Here is a 22,002-nt window from a genome sequence, read left to right on the forward strand (position 1 = left end):
TGGCTCTTAACAGGTGGTCAAATAACCAGATTAGTTGAGAAGAAAGACTAGGAGAGGAAGCCCAACAGTTCACACTCAGACAAGCGGTTGGGACTCCACTAAAGCAAGAGAGCCTTCAGACAATCCAGGAGAATGGCCCTGGACAAAAGTTGTCAGTTGCTCTCAGGTCAGGAGGGAGTCTGAGCTAGGACAAGGACAGAGGGGAAAAGGAAAGCAGTGTTCCGCAGACCGAGTGTGCTGCTTATAGTGAGGGCCTTTCACAGTTTGTTAGCCCGTGGACATATGCTCACACAGTGTCTCCAAGCCAAAGGGACTGGTCAGAGGGTCCTTTATTGGTTCTACCTCCTGGGTGGTCAGCCCTTATGTACTGGGACGAACTGAGTCATGATGGAGAGTTTCTAACAAAGAAGACAAATGGGGAAGAAAAGAAGATGTGGGGATAGGAAAAAAAGTTGCAACCCACCAAGGGATTAGAAAACAAAAATAAGGGTCAACTCACTGAAAAACGGCTGAAGGGGGTGAACTCAAGAAGCTGGCAAGGAGTCGGGATGGATACAGCAGTGGGACAGCAAGCAAGCAAGAAAAATGCCCAAAAAGAGGATAAGGAGGACCCAAAAAGCAAGCAAAAGGAAAAGATCCATCCACGTTGGGTGCCAGTGGTAGTTGTTGTGGGTTTGTTACTGCTGCCTGTTGTGCATCTCAATTTCCGGGGAGGGGGGGAGGGAAGGGAAGGGCAGAGGGTGAGAAAGTGCAGAGGCAATGACACAGACTCCCAGAGATTCCAATATAGAAGCTCTTTATTATAAAAAGGTCAGAATTTTTTTTTTTTATGGGGTTAGGGAAATTAAGCTGCCGCAGCAACATTTTTGGTTGGTCCTTTGGAAACTGGTGGTTGCTGCTGGTGTGTTGTGATTGGCTAGGAGTGCGTGTCATTAGTTATTGTGCTTTTGGTCCACTGACAGGTTGTTTTGGCCAAAGTTGCTTATTCATTGTGAGTTTGCATGTGCTTGCTTGTGCTTGCGCTATTGTCCTGCCTCAGTACAAGATACCCATATTCACTGTGAGCATAGAAGGCTGTGGTGGTTCCCATCACATAGCTGCTACTGATAGTGCATTTACCACCTAGTTTTATGTCAGTGTGACACAAGCTAGAGTCATCTGAAAAGAAAGAAGCTCAACTGAGAAAATGCCTCCAGAAGATCAAGTTGTAAGGCATTTTCTTAATTTGTTATTTTATCCCATTTTGAGAGGTGCCGTCTCTAAGCTGGTGATCCTGGGTTCTACAAGAAAGCAGGCTGAGCAATCCAGGGGAAGCAAGTCAGTAAGCAACACCTCTCCATGGCCTCTGCATCAGCTCCTGTCTCTAGGATCCTGCCCTGTTTGCATTCCTGTCCTGACTTCCTTTGATGATAAACTGTGATGTGGAAGTGTAAGTCAAATAAATAAACCACTTCCTCCCCAAGTTGCATTTGGTAATCATATTTCATCTCAGCAATGATAAACCTAACTAAGATAGTGCCTACCTTCTATATTTGTTGTTAGTTTCTGGTATCTCGAGCATGCTAATATCACCAGTAATCATTTCTCTTTTTTTCTCCTTTGATACTCACTTTATTGCTTTCCATTGCCTGTTATATCCTGTGGATACACACTCATTAGACATTACTGTTTTTGACTTTGACTTTTTTATATCAGAAGAATTTAGTAATGACAAGGTAATAGGTAGTTACACTAACTGTACATACAGAGAGTAATAGAAAACCATCACCACAGACATTTCTCAAGACCAAAATACTGTTATTCCTCTATTTCTGAAATCAGTCTTAAAATTTTAAGTCATTGCTTTTCTATGATATCATTAGAGAGCCAAATCCACATCTGATAGTTCTACAGTTGTAGAAGCATCCTAACTTTCCTGGACACAGTATCGATGGCCTGAAATTATCTCTTCAATAAAGTTTCTGGGATGCCCACTTGTTCCACTGTTGGGGAAAAAATTAAGATATAAACAAAATAGCAGAGAGGTAGGTGGTGGTACACGCCTTTAATCCCAGCACTCTGGAAGCAGAAACAGGAGAATCTCAGTGAGTTCAAGGCCGAGCCTGGTCTACAGAGCTAGTTTTAGGACAGCCAAGGCTACACAAAGAATCCCTGTCTCAAAAAACAAACAAAAAGATCATCAAAGAGATAAAAGCTAAGGGAGGGACTACAAATAGAGTCCTAATTGAGAAGTTCAGTAAGTCAATTAAAAATGATGAACAACCTCATCTATAGACCAAACTGTTGCTGGAGGTTTTCTGTCCAGTCCCACAGCTATTCATTTCCAAAGAAACACACAGAGGTCTACATTAATTATAAACAGATTGGCCTATTAGCTCAGGCTTCTTAATAACTCTTCTAACTTATATTAGCCCATAAATCTTGTCTGTGTTAGCCATGTGGCTTAGTATCTTTTTTCAGCGAGGCAGTCACATCTTGCTTGTTCTGTGTCTGGCTTCTTCTCTGTCTGGGTGAAAACTGCAGACTGAAACTTTCCTCTTCCCAGAATTCTTGTTGCCCTGACTTCACTTCCTGCCTAGCCACTGGCCAATCAGCATTTATTTAAAATATAAGTGACAGGGTACAGACCATTGTCCCACAGCACTTCCCACCCACCCCCCATTTTTAAAACAAAAATTCTAAATTGAATCTCCTTTGTTTAGCTTTTCTACTGACCATTATCCATAACAACTTGTAACCAACATTTTAAACAAAGGCAAACATCCATAATCCATTTTTTGGAATGTGGGTATAGTTTTCTAGGCTACTTCCTGCTGATTGGGGGCACTGATAATCTTATGGGGACCTAAAGAAAATTTAGGATTATGATCAAGTCTTGACTGGGGTATCCTGTGAGACTTGATCATCTTAGGCAGCAGTCTTTGAACTGTTCTGGATGTAGAACTCAGATATCTGGGCCATTCCTCCTATCAGATATTTCTCAGGGAGTCTTCCTTGGTCAAACCTGATTTTCTTAACTCAGAATGAATTCACGGTCCCTCATTTCCTGTGGAAGCAAAAAGAAAACTTCTTCTCCAAAGTAACATATCATTTGACTTAAATTTTAAAGTCAAAGCATTTTCAATACACACACACACACACTGGATTAATCCAGCAGCATTTATCATCAAATGTCTTCTAACAGCTTTTGCTCCTTCCTCAGTCATCAAACAATTTAAAGACAACACAATTACGTACAGTATCCTGACTCTCTGTGTATTTTTCATCTTTACATGGCTTTATTTTATTTTATTTTTTAAACATTTATTTATTTATTTATTATGTATACAATATTCTGTCTGTGTATATGCCTGAAGGCCAGAAGAGGGCGCCAGACCTCTTTATAGATGGTTTTTTTTAAAATATTTATTTATTTATTATGTACACAATATTCTGTCTGTGTGTATGTCTGCAGGCCAGAAGAGGGCACCAGACCTCATTACAGATGGTTGTGAGCCACCATGTGGTTGCCGGGAATTGAACTCAGGACCTTTGGAAGAGCAGGCAATGCTCTTAACCACTGAGCCATCTCTCCAGCCCCCTATAGATGGTTTTGAGCCACCATGTGGTTGCTGGGAATTGAACTCAGGACCTTTGGAAGAGCAGGCAATGCTCTTAACCACTGAGCCATCTCTCCAGCTCCCCACATGGCTTTATTTTAAACTCTATTTTTTATTTTTAATTTTTGGCTTTTTAAAAAAAGATTTATTTATTGTGTACACAGTGTTCAGCCTCCGTGTATGCCTGAAGGCCAGAAGAGGGCACCAGATCTCATTACAGATGGTTGTGAGCCATCATGTGGTTGCTGGGAATTGAACTCAGGACCTCTGGAAGATCAGCCAGTCCAGTGCTCTTAACCTCTGAACCATCTCCCCAGCCCCTAATTTTTGGCTTTTCGAGACAGGGTTTCTCTGTGTACTTTTGGCTATCCTGGAACAACCAGGCTGTCCTTGAACTCACAGAGATCTGCCTTCTCCTGCCTCCCAGGTGCTGGAATTAAAGGTGTGTGCCACCACACCTTGAACTCAGAGAGATCTGTCTGCCTCTTCCCCCGAAGTATTAGGATTAAAGGTGTGTGCCACCACACCCAACTACTCTAATTTTTTTCTTTTTTCTTTTAAGGACTTTATCCTTTTTTCCTCCAAGCCTACATATAGTTTTAAACACACAATAAACTGTTTAGTGGTTTTCTTCATCTTTGAATCTATCTTTACTGTATAGCCCTCTTTTTGTGACCACATGAGTCTTTAATTTGCTAAGCGACATGGCTAGTATTAAACTTTCATTGACATTTATCTTCTTTCTTTTAGATAAAAGCTATTCTACAGGTACAAGATGACCTTTCATTGTGATTTTAATTGCATTTTCCTGATCATTAGTAATGTTCAGAAATTGGACATATAGTTATTGGCCACTGACTTGCCTACATTTAAGAAATAAACTCTCATGGACCTAGTCTATTTTTTAAATTTATGGTTTTGCTTTGATACTATTGTTTGAGTTCCATATATATTTTAGAAAATAATCCATTACCAGTTGAATACAGCATTTTCTTCATTTTCCACTTTGCTCCTCTGTGGGTCTTATTAGTAGTAAAACAACTTTTAAGTTTTTGGTAACCTCATTTGTCTATTTTTACTTTTGTTTTTGAGGTTTTTGGAGTCATTCATATTAAAAAAATCTTTGCTAAGGCCAACATTAATAAACCTTTCTCTCATGTTTTATTCCAACATTTCACACTTTTAGGCCTTATGTTTAATTCTTTGGTAATTTTTATTTATTTTGTAAATAGATGATATATGCCAGAGGAATCATTTGTCTACATGTGAATATTCATTTTTCCCTACACAATTTCTTGAAGAAACTCTTCTTTAACTTTGTGTGTCCTTGGTGCCTTTGTTAAATATTAGTTGCTTATATACATGTGAGACTATTTCTAGGCCTTCTATTTAGTCTGTTCTTCTAGCTGTTTATTTTGCTTATAGTATTACTTTATTTTCATTGTTTTAATTTTTTTAGTTGGTCCAATAGCATCCAGTCTTTTGTGGTTTCATATAAATTTCAGGACTGTTTTGTCTATTTTTTAAGAGTCACATTGTGCCTCCAAATAATTAAAATAAGAAGGATTTAATATAAAAAGAATCACGTTGTGATTCTTATAGAGATGACATCGAATCTTTAGACAACACTGGATACTTGAAAGATTTATTTACTTTTATTTTATATTTTTGCATGTTTTGCCTGCATGTATTTCTGTGCACCACATCTGTGTACAGAGGCCAGAAGAGGGTGTTGGATTCCTTGGAACTGGATTTACAGAAGTTTGTGAGTTACCAAGTTGTGTTGGGAAATGACTATACTACCAAAATTAATATACTTACTTGGTGCTGTATTTGTTAAAATTTGCATGCCACATTTTACCAATTTAGAACAATGGCAATGGGTTTTTGATCCTACTGCACGTACTGGCTTTGGGGGAGTCTAGGCAGTTTGGATGCTCACCTTACTAGACCTGGATGGAGGTGGGCGGTCCTTGGACTTCCCACAGGTCAGGGAACCCTGATTGCTCTTCCAGCTGATGAGGGAGGGGGGCTTGATGGGGGAGGGGGAGGGAAATGGGAGGCGGTGGCGGGGAGGAGGCAGAAATCTTTAATAAATAAATAAATTAAAAAAAAGAAAAAGCAATCCAATAATTCATATGAAACTACAAAAGACCATGAATAGTCAAAACAATTCCAAGGAATAAGAACATTGCTGGAGGTATTAAAATACCCAACTTCATATTATACTACAAAGATGTTGGATTTTGTCAAACACTATTTATGCACCCATTGATATGATCTTATGATGTTTATTCTTTTTGATCATACATTTTGCATTATTAACCCCAGGAATACACTCCAGGGAGTAAAATAAACTTAAATCTGGTGAACGGCTGGTCCTTTTAATGTGATGTTGAGTACAATTTGTTAGAAATTCCACTGAATGATTTTTAAGAATCTGTGTTGAAGCTTTAGGAACAAGGATATTGCTAGCTTTGTAACATGTTTTTGAAAGTATTCCTTAATATCTGGGAGGAGGTTGGCAAGGATTAGTGTTATCTCTTGTTTCCACATGTGATGGAATACAGCTGTGATGCCATCTGATCCCAAACTTCTCTGTGCTAGACTTTACCCCACTACTTGCTGCTAGTCTGCCCAGATTTTGTATTTGATTTTGCTTCAGTCTTGGTAGCATCTATAAGTGTAGAAATGTATCCATGTGTGTTGTAGGTGTCCACTTCTTTGTTTCTCGACCATCTGGCTCCCCAAACTCCCAAAATAACTACACAGAAACTGTATTAATTAAATCACTGTTTGGTCCATTAATTCTAGCTTTTTATTAGCTAAATCTTACATCTTACTTAATTTAACACATTTCTATTAATCTGTATATCACCATGAGGCTGTGGCTTACCAGGAAAGGTTCAGGCATCTGTTTCTGGTGTTACATGGCTTCTCTTTTGACTCTGCCTCCTTTCTCCCAGCATTCAGTTTAGTTTTCCCTGCCTAGCTCTGTTCTACCCTATCAGGCCAAGTCAGTTCCTTTATTAAACAATGATACTCATAACACACAGACAAGAATCCTACATTACATCTGTTTTAAATTGTCCAATTTGTGGTGTGTTATTGTTCACAATGTTTTTTTTAGTATATCTGTGTTGTCATTTGAAGTGCAGTACATATTTCTTTAAATTATTTGAATATTTTCCTTTTTTCTTAGTCTACCTAAACATTTAATATATCTTTTATTAATTAATTAATTTATTTGTTTTCCATTCCAACCCCAGCCTCCCTTCCTCTTCTCCCTTTTCTCTCTCTCCCCACCCTCCCTGAATTCATTCCTTCTCTTTCTCTGCCTTTTAGTTAGTTTAGATAAGAGTTTGTATATCTTGTTGATTTTCTCAAAGAACCAACTTTTTTGTTCATTGATTCCTTGTATTGTTCTCTTTGTTTCTATTTTATTGATTTCAGACCTCAGTTTGATAATTTACTGCAGTCTACTCCTCTTGGGTGTGTTTGTTTCTTTTTGTTCTAGAGCTTTCAGGTGTGCTGTTCAGTCACTAGTATAAGATCCCTCCAAATTCTTTTTTTTTATTGAGAAAAGGAGAAAAAAAACAAACAAGTTTTCACCTCCTCCCAGCCTCCCATTTCCCTCCCCCTCCTCCCACCCTTCTCCCCCTCCTCCCACCCTTCTCCCCCTCCCCCCACTCCTCTCCCCCTCCCTCTCCAGTCCAAAGAGCAGTCAGGGTTCCCTGCCCTGTGGTAAGTCCTAGGTCCTCCCCCCTCCGTCCATATCTAGGAAGGTGAACATCCAAACTGGCTAGGCTCCCACCAAGCCAGCACATTAAGCAGGATCAAAACCCCGTGCCATTGTCCTTTGCGTCTCATCAGCCCTCATTGTTCGCCATGTTCAGAGAGTCCACTTTTATCCCATGATTTTTCGGTCACAGTCCAGCTGGCCTTGGTGAGCTCCCAATAGATCAGCTCCGCTGTCTCAGTGGGTGGGTGCACCCCTCGTGGTCCCGACTTCTTTGCTCATGTTCTCCCTCCTTCTGCTCCTCATTGGGACCTTGGGAGCTCAGTCCAGTGCTCCAGTGTGGGTCTCTGTCTCTATCTCCATCCATCACCAGATGAAGGTTCTATGATGATATGCAAGATATTCGTCACTATTGCTATAGGATAGGGTCATTTCATGTTCCCTATCCTCAGCTGCCCAAGGAACTAACTGGGAACCTCAGCTTGGGCACCTGGGAGCCCCTCTAGGGTCAAGTCTCTTGCCCACCCTAAAGTGGCTCCCTTAACTAAGAATTGTGGTTCCGTGCTCCCTTATCCACCCTTCCTTTATCCCAATCCTCCTGTTTCCCCAAGTCCCCCCCTCCTTCCCTTCTACCTTTTCTCTCCCCATCTCCCCTTACCCCCATCCCACCCCACCCCCAAGATCCCAATTTTCTCCCCGGCAACCTGGAAACAACCTAGATGCCCTTCAATGGAAGAATGGATGAAGAAAGTATGGAATATATACACACTAGAGTACTACGCTGCGGTAAAAAACAATGACTTCTCGAATTTTGCATGCAAATGGATGGAAATAGAAAACACTATCCTGAGTGAGGTATCCCAGACCCAAAAAGATGAACATGGGATGTACTCACTCATAATTGGTTTCTAGACATAAACAAGGGTCACGGAGTCTACAATAGGTGAACCTAAAGAAGCTAAGTAAGAAGGTGAACCCAAGGAAAAACATATAGTTATCCAAATTCTTTATGAAGGTACTCAGTGCTGTGAACTTTCCTCTTAGCACTTCTTTCATTGTGTCCCATAAATTTGGTTATGTTGTGCGTTCATTTTCATGGAATTTTAGGAAGTCTTTAATTTCTTTATTTGTTCCTCGACCCAGTGGTAACTTAGTAAATAGTTGTTCAGTTTCCATGAATTTATAGACTTCCTGTTGCTTTTATTGTTGAAATTCAGCTTTAATACATGGTGGCCTGATAAGATACAGGGGTTATTTCAATTTTTTTGTATCTGTGGTCGATTATATGGTCAGTTTTGAAGAAGGTTCCATGAGGTGCTGAGAAGATGCATTCTTTGTCTTGGGGTGAGATGATCTGTAGATATCTGTTATGTCCATTTAAGTCATAATATTTGTTAGTTCCATTCTTTCCCTGTTAGGATTCTATCTGGTAGACCTGTCTAGTGCTGAGAATGGGGTATTGAAGTCTTAGACAGTTAATATGTTGGGTTTGATGTGTGATTTAAACTTTAGTAATTTTTTTTTTACAAATGTCAGTGCACTTGCATTTGTGTTTCAGCTGCATTAGATTATTCAGGGCCTGTTGTAGTATGATAGCTGGGCTCCGGTGGTGTCATATTGCCATGGCTGTTGTTGTTTGTGTTCTTACACTGGTGCTTAGGGATCTGGTTGGGGGGGTGATTATAGATCTAGATCCTGATTTCTGAGTTTGTTTTCGTCAGATGGGTGTTTCGATCCTTGGTTTTTGTTTTCTTTTTTGGTCTTCTCAGCTTTGTAGTCTGGATTTCTGACAGTCCAGTGTGCCCTCTGAACTAATAAGGCATCTCTGTCCAAGTTGGGAACTTGTCTACTGGTGGTTAGCTTGGCCTTTGGTGCAGTGGCGGGCGGGGGGGGGGGGGGGTCTCTGTTCTGACTGGTGTGGCCTGTTCTTTTTGACTGCTGTTATCTGCACCTGTTTTTCCCGCTGGCATGGTCTATACCTGAGCCACTGAAGTCTGCTCCTCAGACTGTATGGTCTGCACCTGAGTTCTGGGATTTCACCTGAGTTGTGGCCAAGGCCCTGCAGTGGTGCTGGTGATGACATAGGAGGTGGATGAACACAGGATGGGTCCTGGGGAACAAATCTGGAAAGTGGTGCAGCTCAGCTGTCAAGCAGGTCACTCACCTGTTTTTTAGACTGGTATGCACTGTACCTGAGTTGATGAAGTCTGCAGGAGTTGGGGGAAAGGGCTGGCTGTGAGGAGGATGATCAAGTGGGAAGACTTGGGCAGTGCAATGGGTCTTGAGGGAATAGGTTCCAGGCCATGGGGGCAGTCCAGCTGTCAGGCCTATTATTCACCTGCTCCTTGAACTGATGTGGCTAACAGCCAAGCAGCGAACTTCTGAGAGAATTGGGGGGATGCAGAGTCCAGCAGGGCTGCTGTTCTTCAGTCTGGTTTGGACTGTATGATGGAGTCTGCTGGAGTTGAAGCCTACCTAAACATTTGTCAGTTACCGTTATCCTGTGAAAAACCAGGTTTACTTTTGCTTGTCTTATACTGCCTTTCCAGTTTCTAGTTCATTAACGTTGGTCTGATCCTATTTTATTTTATTTATTTATTTATTTATTAAAGATTTCTGTCTCTTCCCTGCCACCGCCTCCCATTTCTCTCCCCCTCCCCCAATCAAGTCCCCCTCCCTCGTCAGCCCAAAGAGCAATCAGGGTTCCCTGCCCTGTGGGAAACCAGACTCGCTGAACATAGTGGACAATGAGGACTACTGAGAACTCAAGAACAATGGCAATGGGTTTTTGATCCTACTGCACGTACTGGCTTTGTGGGAGCCTAGGCAGTTTGGATGCTCACCTTCCTATTTTATTTTTTATATTAACTTTGTGTTTATTTTACCCTGCCCTAGTTACTTGAATTGTAGTAGTATCAAGATGGTTGAGAGCTTTCCTTTTTAATGTAGTCTCTTACTGCTGTAAATGTTCTTCTTAGAACTACCGTGGGATTCAAATCCCATTAGATTTCAAATATTGTGTTGCCATTTTTATTTTTCTCAATTCATTAGACTTAAAATGCGGTGTTGCCATTTAATTTTCTCAATATCCCTTTTTATTTTCTTTCTTGTCCCATTGGTCATTTAGTTCCAAATTTGTGAATTTCTCTAAATTCATAGTGTTGCCAATTCCTGTGCCACTGTGTCCAGAAAATATGTTTGATATGAGTCTTATCTTTTGAAGTGTATAGAACTTTTGTGCCCTTTCTGTAGTGTATTCCACATATGCATGAAAATAATATGTATTGTACTGCTATTGGACAGAATGCTTATATATTTGTGTTAGGTCTATTTTACTTATATTTACTAAAAAATCCTGTTTCCTTATAGCTTCTCTGGATGATCAATCCTTACTTGTATTTCTGCTTCTCTTTTTTTATATTTGTTAATATCTGCTTTATACATTTAAGTGCTTCCATGTTGGCTATATATATTTGCAATTTATATATCCTCTCTCTTTAAGCAATTGATCGTGAATTTATTACAAGATAATGGTAACACACTCAAAGGGTGAGTGTAGGTGTCTTAGTTAGGGTTTCTATTGCTGTGAAGAGACATCATGACCTCTTATAAATAAAAAATATTTAATTGAGGAGGTGGCTTATAGTTTCAGAGATTTAGTTTAATATTGTCATGGTGGGGAGCGTGACTGCATGCAGGCAGACACAGTGTTGAAGAAGGATCTGGTACATCATACATCTTGACATGCAGGCAACAGGAAGTGGTCCAACATGCTGGGTGTGGCTTGAGCCTATATGAGACCTCAAAACCTGCCTCTACCGTGACAGACTTCCTTCAACATGGTCACACCCACACCAACAAAGCCATCCCTCCTGCTAGTGCCATTCCCTTTTGGGGCCATTTTCTTTCAAACCACCACAGTAGGGTTTTTTTTTCAAAAAGCAATTTTTTTTTCTGACAATATACTCTGATTATGCTTTTCCCTCTCCCAGTACCTTCTAGGTCCTCCCCACCTTCATACCAACCCAACTACTCTTCCTTTCTTCCTTCCTTCCTTCCTTCCTTCCTTCCTTTCTTTCTTTCTTTCTTTCTTTCTTTCTTTCTTTCTTTCTTTCTTTCTTTCTTTCTTTCTTTCTTTCTTTCTTTCTTTCTTTCTTTCTTTCTTTCTTTCTCTGTCTCTCTTTAGACAATTAACAGGCAAACAAAAAATAAGCAAGTAAGCAAAAAGAACCTAAACCCCACAAGGCACACACATACACACACATATCATGAAAAGGACTTAATCAAAGACCATAATATACAAGAAAAGACCAATAAGAGACACATCCCAGAGATGTTGGATAGTTCATTTTGTGGGTTCAACTTTGATGGAGAAGAGGTGAGGAATTCCAAGAATGGATTGAGACTTTCCTGTAATAGACGTTACCCTCCTTATCTGTCCCTTTTTGGGAATTTTCAGATGTGGATAAAATCAGACATGACAGGGTAGACAATTTTGCATTGCTAATGATATGGAGCTGCCAATATAATGAAGTGAAGGGCAATTTGTCTTCTCAGTTGGCTATTTTGGTACCACCTGGTTTGGGGTGGTTTTATGTCTTTACTGTTTGCTTATTCGAATGATGTGCTGTTGTAGTACAACTCTACAGTTATATTAACCTTTAGCCATTAGCCACCTACATCTTTCCCCTCTGTGCCTATCTAGCTTATTTCTTCTCTTGGAGACTCCCATTCCTCAGTCTTGAGGGGTGAATGACTCCCAGCTGACACTGTGCTGTTGACTCTACCTATTGAGAGCAATGCAATCTGACTCTGATCCATGGCAGCCAGAGGTGGTACAGGTGCCTTTGAAATCTTACAGGACCATCTTTTTTAGCATGGGATTGTTGGTCTGAAAGATTTGTATTTTACAATAGAAAAAATGTAGAGACCAAATATGAGGAGCAGAATAATAGTTACCAGGGGCTTACGAATGATAGAAACTAGGTTAGACCTTAGAGGCAAGACAATTTTTATTGCTGTCCAAATGGTGTTTATATTACTTTAAAATAATCTAGACATTTTGTCCTAGAGCAAGAAATATGGTAAATCATAATGCATAGCAAAGAAAGAAATGTAGCCTGTGATGAAGCCAAATGAAGATATTTATCTTCTTGTTTGACTATTAGCTCTTTAAATAGCACAGACACCTTGGAGTAACCTCTATTATAGGGCTCACTTCTCAGGCTCTGATCTCCACTTTGTAGCACTAAAGATAGTTCTTGGTGATTATTGGCTTCAGATAACCCAAACATACATCCCAAACCAAGATAGATAACAGAAAGTTTGTTTACATAATTGAAAATACACTTAACTGTATGTTAAAATATCTTAATGGTGGTGTTAAGAAGGGCTGAATGATACATTATGGTGAAGGCTAGCTGTACTGGATTTTTTATGGCTCTTGGTTAAAACAACAGAGGTGTGTCAAGAAACGTTTAGAAACTGTTGGCTTTTCTCCCTGAACGCTATATCCTTGGATATCTTTTATTATTTTTGAGAAACTCTTGTAACAACTGTTATAGTGCATACTGAGAGCCCTCTTTCAGATCTAGTTTGCCTCTTTTAGTTTTTTATTATTGTTACCAATTAGTTTGTTTATTGGCTATACTTTTCTGTTCAATGTTTAAGACAATGTATGTGTCTAAAATTATCTTTTTCTTCATTATTTTACTGTTAAGTTTGATTGAAGCTCCTTTAACTTTTTTCTATCAGATGCGTCAGTTTCATTATCTACTGCGATAAAATACATATTCAGTGTTTATACATCTTCTCTGTTCAAGAGGATGGGTGTCTTAGTAGAACTGTAGGCTACGAGTCCTGGCTGACCTTGGAGAGTAAGAATCATGATATAAACTGTCTTCTTAGCCCCTTTATCGTCTTTGACCTGCAGATTTGATTGTTAAATGCCCACAGAATCAGTCACCAGCCTTGAGAAGGAAGTAGTAGGTTTTAATTAATGCAATAAGCTCTCAGATATATAAATATTTTGGAACACACATATGGTGTTAAATATGCCGCAGTGACCTAAAATAATAGTTGCTTAATTAACTAAGAAATAATTTTAAAGACCTTAAAACAGAGACTTAAATAAATCCTAACTTTGTTAAGACATAGTTGTCTTCAAATGGATTGTTTTCGGTGGAGATACACGTTTACCCAAGAGTGCTCATTAGTGGAGTATGTTGTTTGTTTCCATTGACAGAACATAGTATACTGCCCAAAAAGTTCTACCATCTGAGGTCAATGTTGAAGGACTGCAGTGGTTCTCAGCAGCCAAGGCTGTTTTTGTGTTTATGTAACTGATGTCTTTGTTACTATAGTTCTGTAGTATAATTTAAATTCAGGTATTGTGGTACTACCAGGATTGTTCTTTCTGTTTATTTTCTAGATATTCAGAGTCATTTACGATTCAGTATGAATTTTAGGATTGTTATGTTTTGCTCTGTAAAGGTTGCAATTCAAATTTTGATGGAGATTGTACTGAACTATCAGCAAGATAACAATTTTCACATTAATTCTGCCAACACAAGGCATGGGGGAATCTTTCCATCATCTGATGTCTTCTTCAATTTCTTCAGTGTTTTGACATTTTAGTTGCAGAGGTCTTTAATTTTCTTAATAGTTTAATGCCTAGATCTTTCATTTTTAAAAACAGTTATGAATGGCATATTTTCTTGTCTACTGAGAATTGCTAGCTGGACTTTGTTTGAGGAATATTAAGACCAAATAACAATAATTAGCAGTTCTCAGTTAATTCTTGTAGATAGTCAATACAAGATTGCAGATTGCCCTCTACTCTTGGTATCTTTACACTATCGTCACTTGGTCACTTTATATCTATGTTGTGTTCCTGACTGCTTACTCTGTGTACTTCAACTCTAACACCAGTACCAACTAAAATAGTAGTGGGAGACTACAATCTTTAGATAGATTTCTCGAACTGAAAATAAACAAACTTCAGCGTTAACCTAAACCAGTGGTCAATTTAATGTAACAGGAATCTTCAGACTATTGCGTCCAATGCTATAGAGTACATATTTATCTCAGTGGAATAGAACATCTTTAAAATGGTGTACTTTTTATGACAAAAAGCAACTCTCAACTAAAGAACCAAAATACTTTTTATGTATTATTACATTGTAGTAGAATAAAACTGGAAATCTACAGCAAGAAGAACCCTAAAAAAAGCACAATACATGGAGAGTAAAAATATTTTATTTTTTTTTGTTTATCTTTCTCTGTGTAATAGCCCTAAGTGTCCTGAAATTAGCTCTTGTAGACAAGCATGCCTCGAACTCACAGAGATCCGTCTGCCTCTGCCTCCTGAGTCTTGTGATTAAAGGTGTGTGCCACCTCCTGTGATGTGTTTTAAATTTATATCTATCCAAAGACAGTATATACATATACACATGAGTGCAGGTGCTTGTGGAAGGCAGAAGAGGAAGTTGGTTTCCCGGGAGCTGGAGATACAGGTAGTTTGAGCCATCCAATAGGTTTTTGAAACTAAATTCCAGTCCTCTGAAGGCTAATGCATGCTCTTAACCACCGAGCCATCCCTCCAACTCCTGTACAATATACTTTTCAAAAAACAATGGGTCACTTAACAAATCCATAAGAAGGACTGTAGAATTGGTTCAGTGTTTAGGAGCACATACTGCTATTTTAGAGAGCCGGTGTTTAGTTCCCAGCATCCATGTTAGATGTCTCCTAACTGCCCATAACTTCAGCTCCTGGGGTATCCTATTCTCTAGCTCTGCAGACACCTACACTCTCATATATACATATATATGTGTGTGTATGCACACATAAATACATGCACAAATACATATATACATAGATATGTGTATGTATATATACACACATATACACACAATTTAAAAAAATAAATATTTTAAGCATCAAAGAGGAAATTAAAATATTGTTAGACTCAAATGTAAATGATGACACAGATAACCAGAACTTTGGGGATACAAGTAAGGTAGTTATAATAGGAAAGCTAATATCTTTAAGCACTTAGATTAAAAATAACTTGGAATATTTCAAATAAATAAGCTGAATGATGAATATTAAAGTTCTAGGAAACATGAATAAGACAAACTAAAATCTAGCAAAGAGCAAAAAATAAGATAGATTAAAGGAGAAATTAATGAAGTGAATACTAAAAGGATAATAAATAGATTATATGTAATACATAATATAAATAATACATATATTTAGTCAAAGAAATGCTTATTTGATGCCACATTTCTTCTGTTGTTTTCAAACAGTGTCTAACATAGCCCAGGTAGCCCTGGCGCTGGCTGGGGCAAAGGATGAGCTTGAAGTTCTGACCCTCCAGCTTCCATTTCTGGGATGGCTAGGATTACAAGCCTGCTTACCTCCACCACCTCATTTTAGATGATGAGACAAATTACATTTGCGTTCTTATAATTTTCTTAATTAGCTAATTCTCATATTTGATTCTGTATTCATCCTGTTGTGATTAATTCCTTAAATTGAAGAATCGGAAGAAAATCTGACCCCCTGCACATAGGTAACTGAAAAAGAGCAGAGTATATTAATACCTTATCCAGATAATTATAAATATTCTTTTGAACCCTATAATCTAATGAAGTGTGATTAAATCGCTAAAAATATTGCTTTTGAAAAATATTAATGCTGGTCTCACAGCATGAGTTAGTTTCTTCAAGATCATGTTCCTCTATAATATTGAGCCTGACATCTGAATCTCTCTGGCTTTCTGTCTTTTTACAATACCCCATCACGCATAATGCTGCCATCATCCTGTCCATTCCTTTATGAAACATAAAAGCAGGCCCTTGACAGAAGCTGAACACACGAGAATAACTGATCTTGGATATTCATCTTCACAAACTATAACCTAAATAGATCTGTTCTTATCTATAAAGTACCCAGCCTAAGGCATTTGTTTATAGCAACAGAAAATTGACTGATACATTGTAAGAGGAAAAAGACATAGGGAAGGAAGGTTATTAATAGAAAGAATGGCTGAAATATCCCCAAATTTGGGAACAGAAATAGACACTCACTATGAGAACTAAAGGTTTCCAAATATTTGAAACTCAGAAAGATTATGGCACTGAATTAGAATTGCATCATCAAAAGTCAAACTCAAAGAATTATAAAACAAACAAGACTAAACTAAAACTAAAACCATTTGTCACATGAAAGCGATCCCTTCTACAAAAGTGCAGTGGATATCTGAGCAAATCAAAAACAAAACAAAACAAAAACAAACCTTTGTAGACCAAGAGAGTGTGATGATGTATCAAAATTAAATAGATCTGAAATCAAAAAAGGTCAAAGCAACAAAGAATGCTAATTCATCAGGAAGTCAATTTAAAAAGATGCAACTATAAATATTTAACAATTATAAATATACATTATGAGGAATATGCAATATATAAATACAATAATATAAACATAGTGTTTACATATTATAAATAAAATGCATATATTTTAATATGTACATGTATGTAAGAACCTCTGAAAACTATACTTTTCAAAAAGATATTTTATTTTTATTTTATTTTTTTAAATATTTATTTATTTATTATATATACATTATTCTGTGTATATGCCTGCAGGCCAGAAGAGGGCATCAGACCCCATTACAGATGGTTGTGAGCCACCATGTGGTTGCTGGGAATTGAACTCAGGACTTTTGGAAGAGCAGGCAATGCTCTCAACCTCTAAGCCACTCTCCAGCCCCAAAAAGATGTTTTAAAAAGTTTGTGTGTCTGTGTGGGGGGTTGGGGAGGGGTGTGTGGCTGTGTACGTGCATGTGGGCGTCTTCAGGTACCAGAAGAGGGTGTCAGATCCCCTGGAACTGGAGTTACAGGTGACTGTGAGCCACTGAATGTGAATCCTGGGAGCCAAACGAGTTCTCTGCAAGAGAAGCAAGAGCTCTTAACTTCTGAATCTTTTTGTAGCCCATCAAACTCTAAGTTTTGAAGTTTTCTAAATTATTCTTTGAGAATTTCATGCAATATATTTTGACCATATTCTTTTCTCTCCTTCAATCCTTCCAGGCCCACCCCCACTCTTATACACATAATTATTGAACCACATCCATTTCACCCCCTTAAGGTAAATCTTAAATGAGAGACACACAGTCTACAAGGGTAGCTATCCCTTGCTCCATAGCATCATGTAATAAACATGGTGTTTAACATGTTGAGTGACTGTTCCTGAGCATGTAGCTTATCCTGGAGAAATTAAAAACAACACAACAAAAATGGAGTGATACATCATATAAAAAATTCAGAATACAGATTTAGCTTATTACAAATTAGTCATTCAGAAGGTGATTTTGGTGGAAATTTAACTTGGTTTTTGAAAATTTCTCATGGAAATTTAAAGATCTGAGAGTAAACAGGTGCACTGAATTGAAAACGAAGAAACTGCATGATTTACACTGGTCAATGTAAAAGCCATATTATAAACTATAATAATAAACGTGGCTTGTTTATACGCACAAATATAAAGCAAGTGACCAACTTAAGTAGAACTTAAGTGCATCCGCATGTGTACAACCAGATGCTCTTTTGGCAACATTGACAGAAGAATGTAGAAAATATATATCTTGTTAACAGCTAGCACTATTTCACTTGGATATCCAAAGGGAAAATACTGTCTCATTAACTTTGTCTCATTTTTTTTTATAAATTTATTTATTTAAGATTTTGTACAAATGTAGCTTGTATGTTAAGCATGTTGCTCGCAAACTCTCCTGTTCTCCCTTTCTCACCTCTTACCCCTCTTATTAGACTTTTTGTTCCTTAGACAGCTTCATTTCTTCTTTCATGTCCTAATTTTATGTACCTATACAAAACTGAGGAACAACAGTGAGAAAATATACAATATTTGTCTTTCTGAGACTGGTTTAATTCAGTTAATATGATTATCTCAATTGTATACATTTTTCTGTAAATGACAAGATTTCTTCTGTAATGGAAAATTTTTAATTATTATACATGCCAAAGTGTCAGACCTGCAGACCATGGGCTACATAGTCTGAATGAATGCATCCAAAATGATTAGAATTATAAGATTTTTGTGACTTTTAAATAATCTATCACATAGTTCTCAAGCATGAATTTTTATAGATGACAATCAATAAAGTACACAGGACACATTCCAGAATTGTTCCCATGTTAATTTATGTATGTATTTATTATTGCTATTAATGTTTGCATTTTGTTACCTTTTCATTTAGTTTTCTGTATGTGTGTTTGTATTTATGTGGGCGTGGGAGCTTATATGCCATAGTGCCCATGTGGCTATCAGAGAAAAGTTTCTAGTTTTAGTTCTCCCTTCCAACATACGGATACCACAGATGCAACTCAGATTGCCAAGTCCCTTTCTTTACCTAGTGAGCCATCACTCTGCTCATATTGTTTTTCAACTTTGAAACCTTCATGTTAATGGGCCTGGAGAAATGACTCAGACATTGAGAGCCCTCACTGCTCTTGGACAGGACCCAGATTTGGTTCCCAGCACCCACATGACAATTAACAACAACCTGTAACTACAGCTCCAGGAGATCCAATCCCCTGTTCTGGCCTCTGTGTGCCCCAGACATGCATGTGGGAAACACACAGGCAAAATACCTGTGCATATAAAACAGTCTCCAAAAATTAGGCTAGCATACAAAATAATTTGTCTCATTATAGCATTTTCATACATATGTGTCATCATACTTGGATGTAACTTGTTCCCTCCTCCACTGCCCTTTCTTGTGCCCTCTGCCCCCTACTCTAGCCACCTTGCTTCCCTCCTGCACACAGTCCTCCCTTTTGCTTTCACATGACGCATGCTCACTATTTTAAGGTTTTTGAGACAAGGTCTTACTTTGTAGCCCTATATGTCCTGGACTCACTAAATATACCAGGCTAGCCTCTAATTTGCGACACCCTTCCTGTCTCTGCTTCTCAGGTGCTGCAACTACAGGTGTGTGCCACCACCACTACGTTTCTGCATTTTTAAAAAAAAGCACTTTCGGGGATCATTGGCTTGATTTGGCCCAGCAGTCAATCACTTGCCTAGTAAATGCAAGGTCCTGTTTCAATACTCTTTTAAGGATAGTTTAAAAATTAGTTTTGGTTATTGGTTTGTGTATAAGTGTGTGTTCATGCCACAGCAGGTGTGTGGAGGTCAGAGGACAACCTGCGGGAACTGATATTCTCCCTGCACCACGTGGGTCTTAGGCATTAACTGCAGTTTTTCAGACTTGCCAGTAAGTGCCTTTTATCCACTGAGCCATGGCAGCAGCCCCAATACACTTTTTGAATAAGACAACATAATATGTAATTTCAATTTTGGTAGATAATTTTTCCAGATATCTCTTGTTTTTCTATAGTTGTTTCATCCTCAATTCATACTGTTTTTTGTTTGCTATGCGCTATTTTAAAAGCAGATGTATATTTATCTTTTAAAAATGAAATAACATTCCCTCCAGTCAACTTATCTGATCTAATAGTTGCTATCTACCTCAGCTATACAATTCTAAGGTACCATTTTAATTTTCCCATTATCCTGAAGAACCTGAAAAATATTGAAATCAAGGCCAACAATTTTTATCACTATTCTACTTTCCAAATTATCTATGACATATTCTGAGTCCATTATCACCGCTCATTTATAGTGTCTTTGCCCACTACTCACTGTTTTTCTGACTCCCTTATCTCTCTCTTTGTCTACTTTATGTTCTACAGGCTAGCATTGGGACAATACCTTTTCTAGTACCCATGACTTGTTTTTTGAAAATTTAGTTTCTTACTTTTTGAGAATTTAATGAATGACTACTGCCTTTATATCATTTCCACCTCTTCTTCCCTACCTCCAACTCCTCCTATGGCTTTCCACTCCTTCCATAATTATTGTTATGCACATTACATTAACCACACACTCGCACTCACACACACACACACACACACACATGCACACACACACACACACACTACTGAGTTCACTTAGTGTTACTTGTATGTGTGCCTGCTTATGACTGACTGCTTGGGATTAGATAACCTCTCAAGTGGCTCTTACATAGAGAAAACTGTTTCTTCCTCTCTCAGCCGCCATTGATTTCTTATAAATCTAGGGGTTGGGGCCTTGTGAAACTTCCTCTATCTGCACTGGCTTGTCAGTGCTGTCATTATGCAGGTCTTGCTTGGGCAACCATATTGTTGAGAAGTAGCCCTGTACCAGAAATGTAAATGTTTGAAGGGAAGATTGACATCACTTTAAATTCCCAGAGCCACATTTCTAAGAAAGAGGGAAAATAACAGTTACATGAGGATTTCCAGTGATGGCAATTAAGTCATAATAAAATGACACTGAAATAATTGGATTTTATACAAGAGCTCTGCCTTTACATGTTTTGGTCTCCATGGCTATAGTGGTAGAGCACTGTATTGATGATGTCACTCATGATAAAATAATGGACACTGGAAGAGTTGCTCCTGTGAGTTCAATGTCTTTTCAACTCGGCCTGCAGATATGTTTTTAAGGAAATTGTGTATATTTCCTCCTTCGAGACCACTGAAAGTCAACACCAAATTTTATAACTCAGACAAGGATGACTTCTTTCTTGAAGTTCAGATTCAAAACATTTCGCCTTCAACAGTGTTTATACGAAAAGTTTCCTTGGAGCTACCTGAAATGTACACCGAAGAAGCACTAAATACTCTCAACCTGGATGGAGAAGATGAGTGTACATTTGGAACCAGAACATTTTTGCAGGCAACAGAAGGACGCCATTACTTATATCACCTGCGGGTCAAGGAGGAATATTTAGAGAAAGCGAGAAAGCTTAGTGGACTAACAGATATGGGAAAGTTAGAGATCGTGTGGAAGTGGGAACTTGGCGAAATCGCAATGCTACACACAGTCCCACTTGAAAGAGAAGCTCGCAGTTCTGGAGAACTGAAGCTGTCTTTGGAGAAAATTCCAGATACTGTAACCCATGAAGAACCTTTTCAAATTACCTGCAAGATAACAAATTATACTGATAAGAAAATGAAACTGGTTCTGAAAATGCATGATACAACTTCTGTTCGTTGCTGTGGATGTTCAGGAAGAAGCCTTGGTAAGTTGAAGCCAGGCTCATCTCTGTCATTTACCCTGACACTACTGTGCTTACAGCTAGGCCTGAGGAAGATCTCTGGCATACAGATAATAGACACAGTTTTAAAGACCAAATATTGCTATGATGGTGTTGCAGAAGTCTGCGTAGTACCTTCCGTGATGAAAATGGGAAGCTAAAGGTGAGACTTCCTGTGTGATAGTTTTCAAGAAGTTTCCCAGAAACACTTTAACTCTTGTATCAGCCAAAAAGTGATCAACTAACAAGTATGAAGAAAGATTATTTCTGTTGAGACTGTTTCTACCTCTCAAAATTAAACAATTGCTGTTTTCAAAATCAATCTGCCAGTGTTGGTCTTATGTGAGGTGCCGCGTCAGTTTTGATCTGGAGTTTGACGTAATGTCCAGTTCTCACTTTCTCTTCCCCACTTAGAAGGTATCTCTCTAGGGCATGCTGCCTGGGGTTGAATAGAGGGAATACACATGACTTGAAATTGTCCTTCCTTCATCATTTCT

The 22,002-nt window shown here is 38.4% G+C and overlaps 1 protein-coding gene across 1 annotated transcript; it reads left to right on the top strand.

Annotated features, from left to right (window-relative positions):
- Nucleotides 1-20,901: 20,901 nt before the first annotated feature.
- Nucleotides 20,902-21,666, top strand: LOC121444276 (trafficking protein particle complex subunit 13-like). Its single transcript, XM_041646102.1, has one exon. It carries the CDS (start codon nucleotides 20,902-20,904, stop codon nucleotides 21,664-21,666), a length of 765 nt encoding a protein of 254 aa, XP_041502036.1.
- Nucleotides 21,667-22,002: the final 336 nt, after the last annotated feature.

Source organism: Microtus oregoni, unplaced genomic scaffold, assembly GCF_018167655.1.
Source record: "Microtus oregoni isolate MIOR12 unplaced genomic scaffold, Mior012 000119F_ref0000445, whole genome shotgun sequence".
NCBI lineage: Eukaryota > Metazoa > Chordata > Mammalia > Rodentia > Cricetidae > Microtus > Microtus oregoni.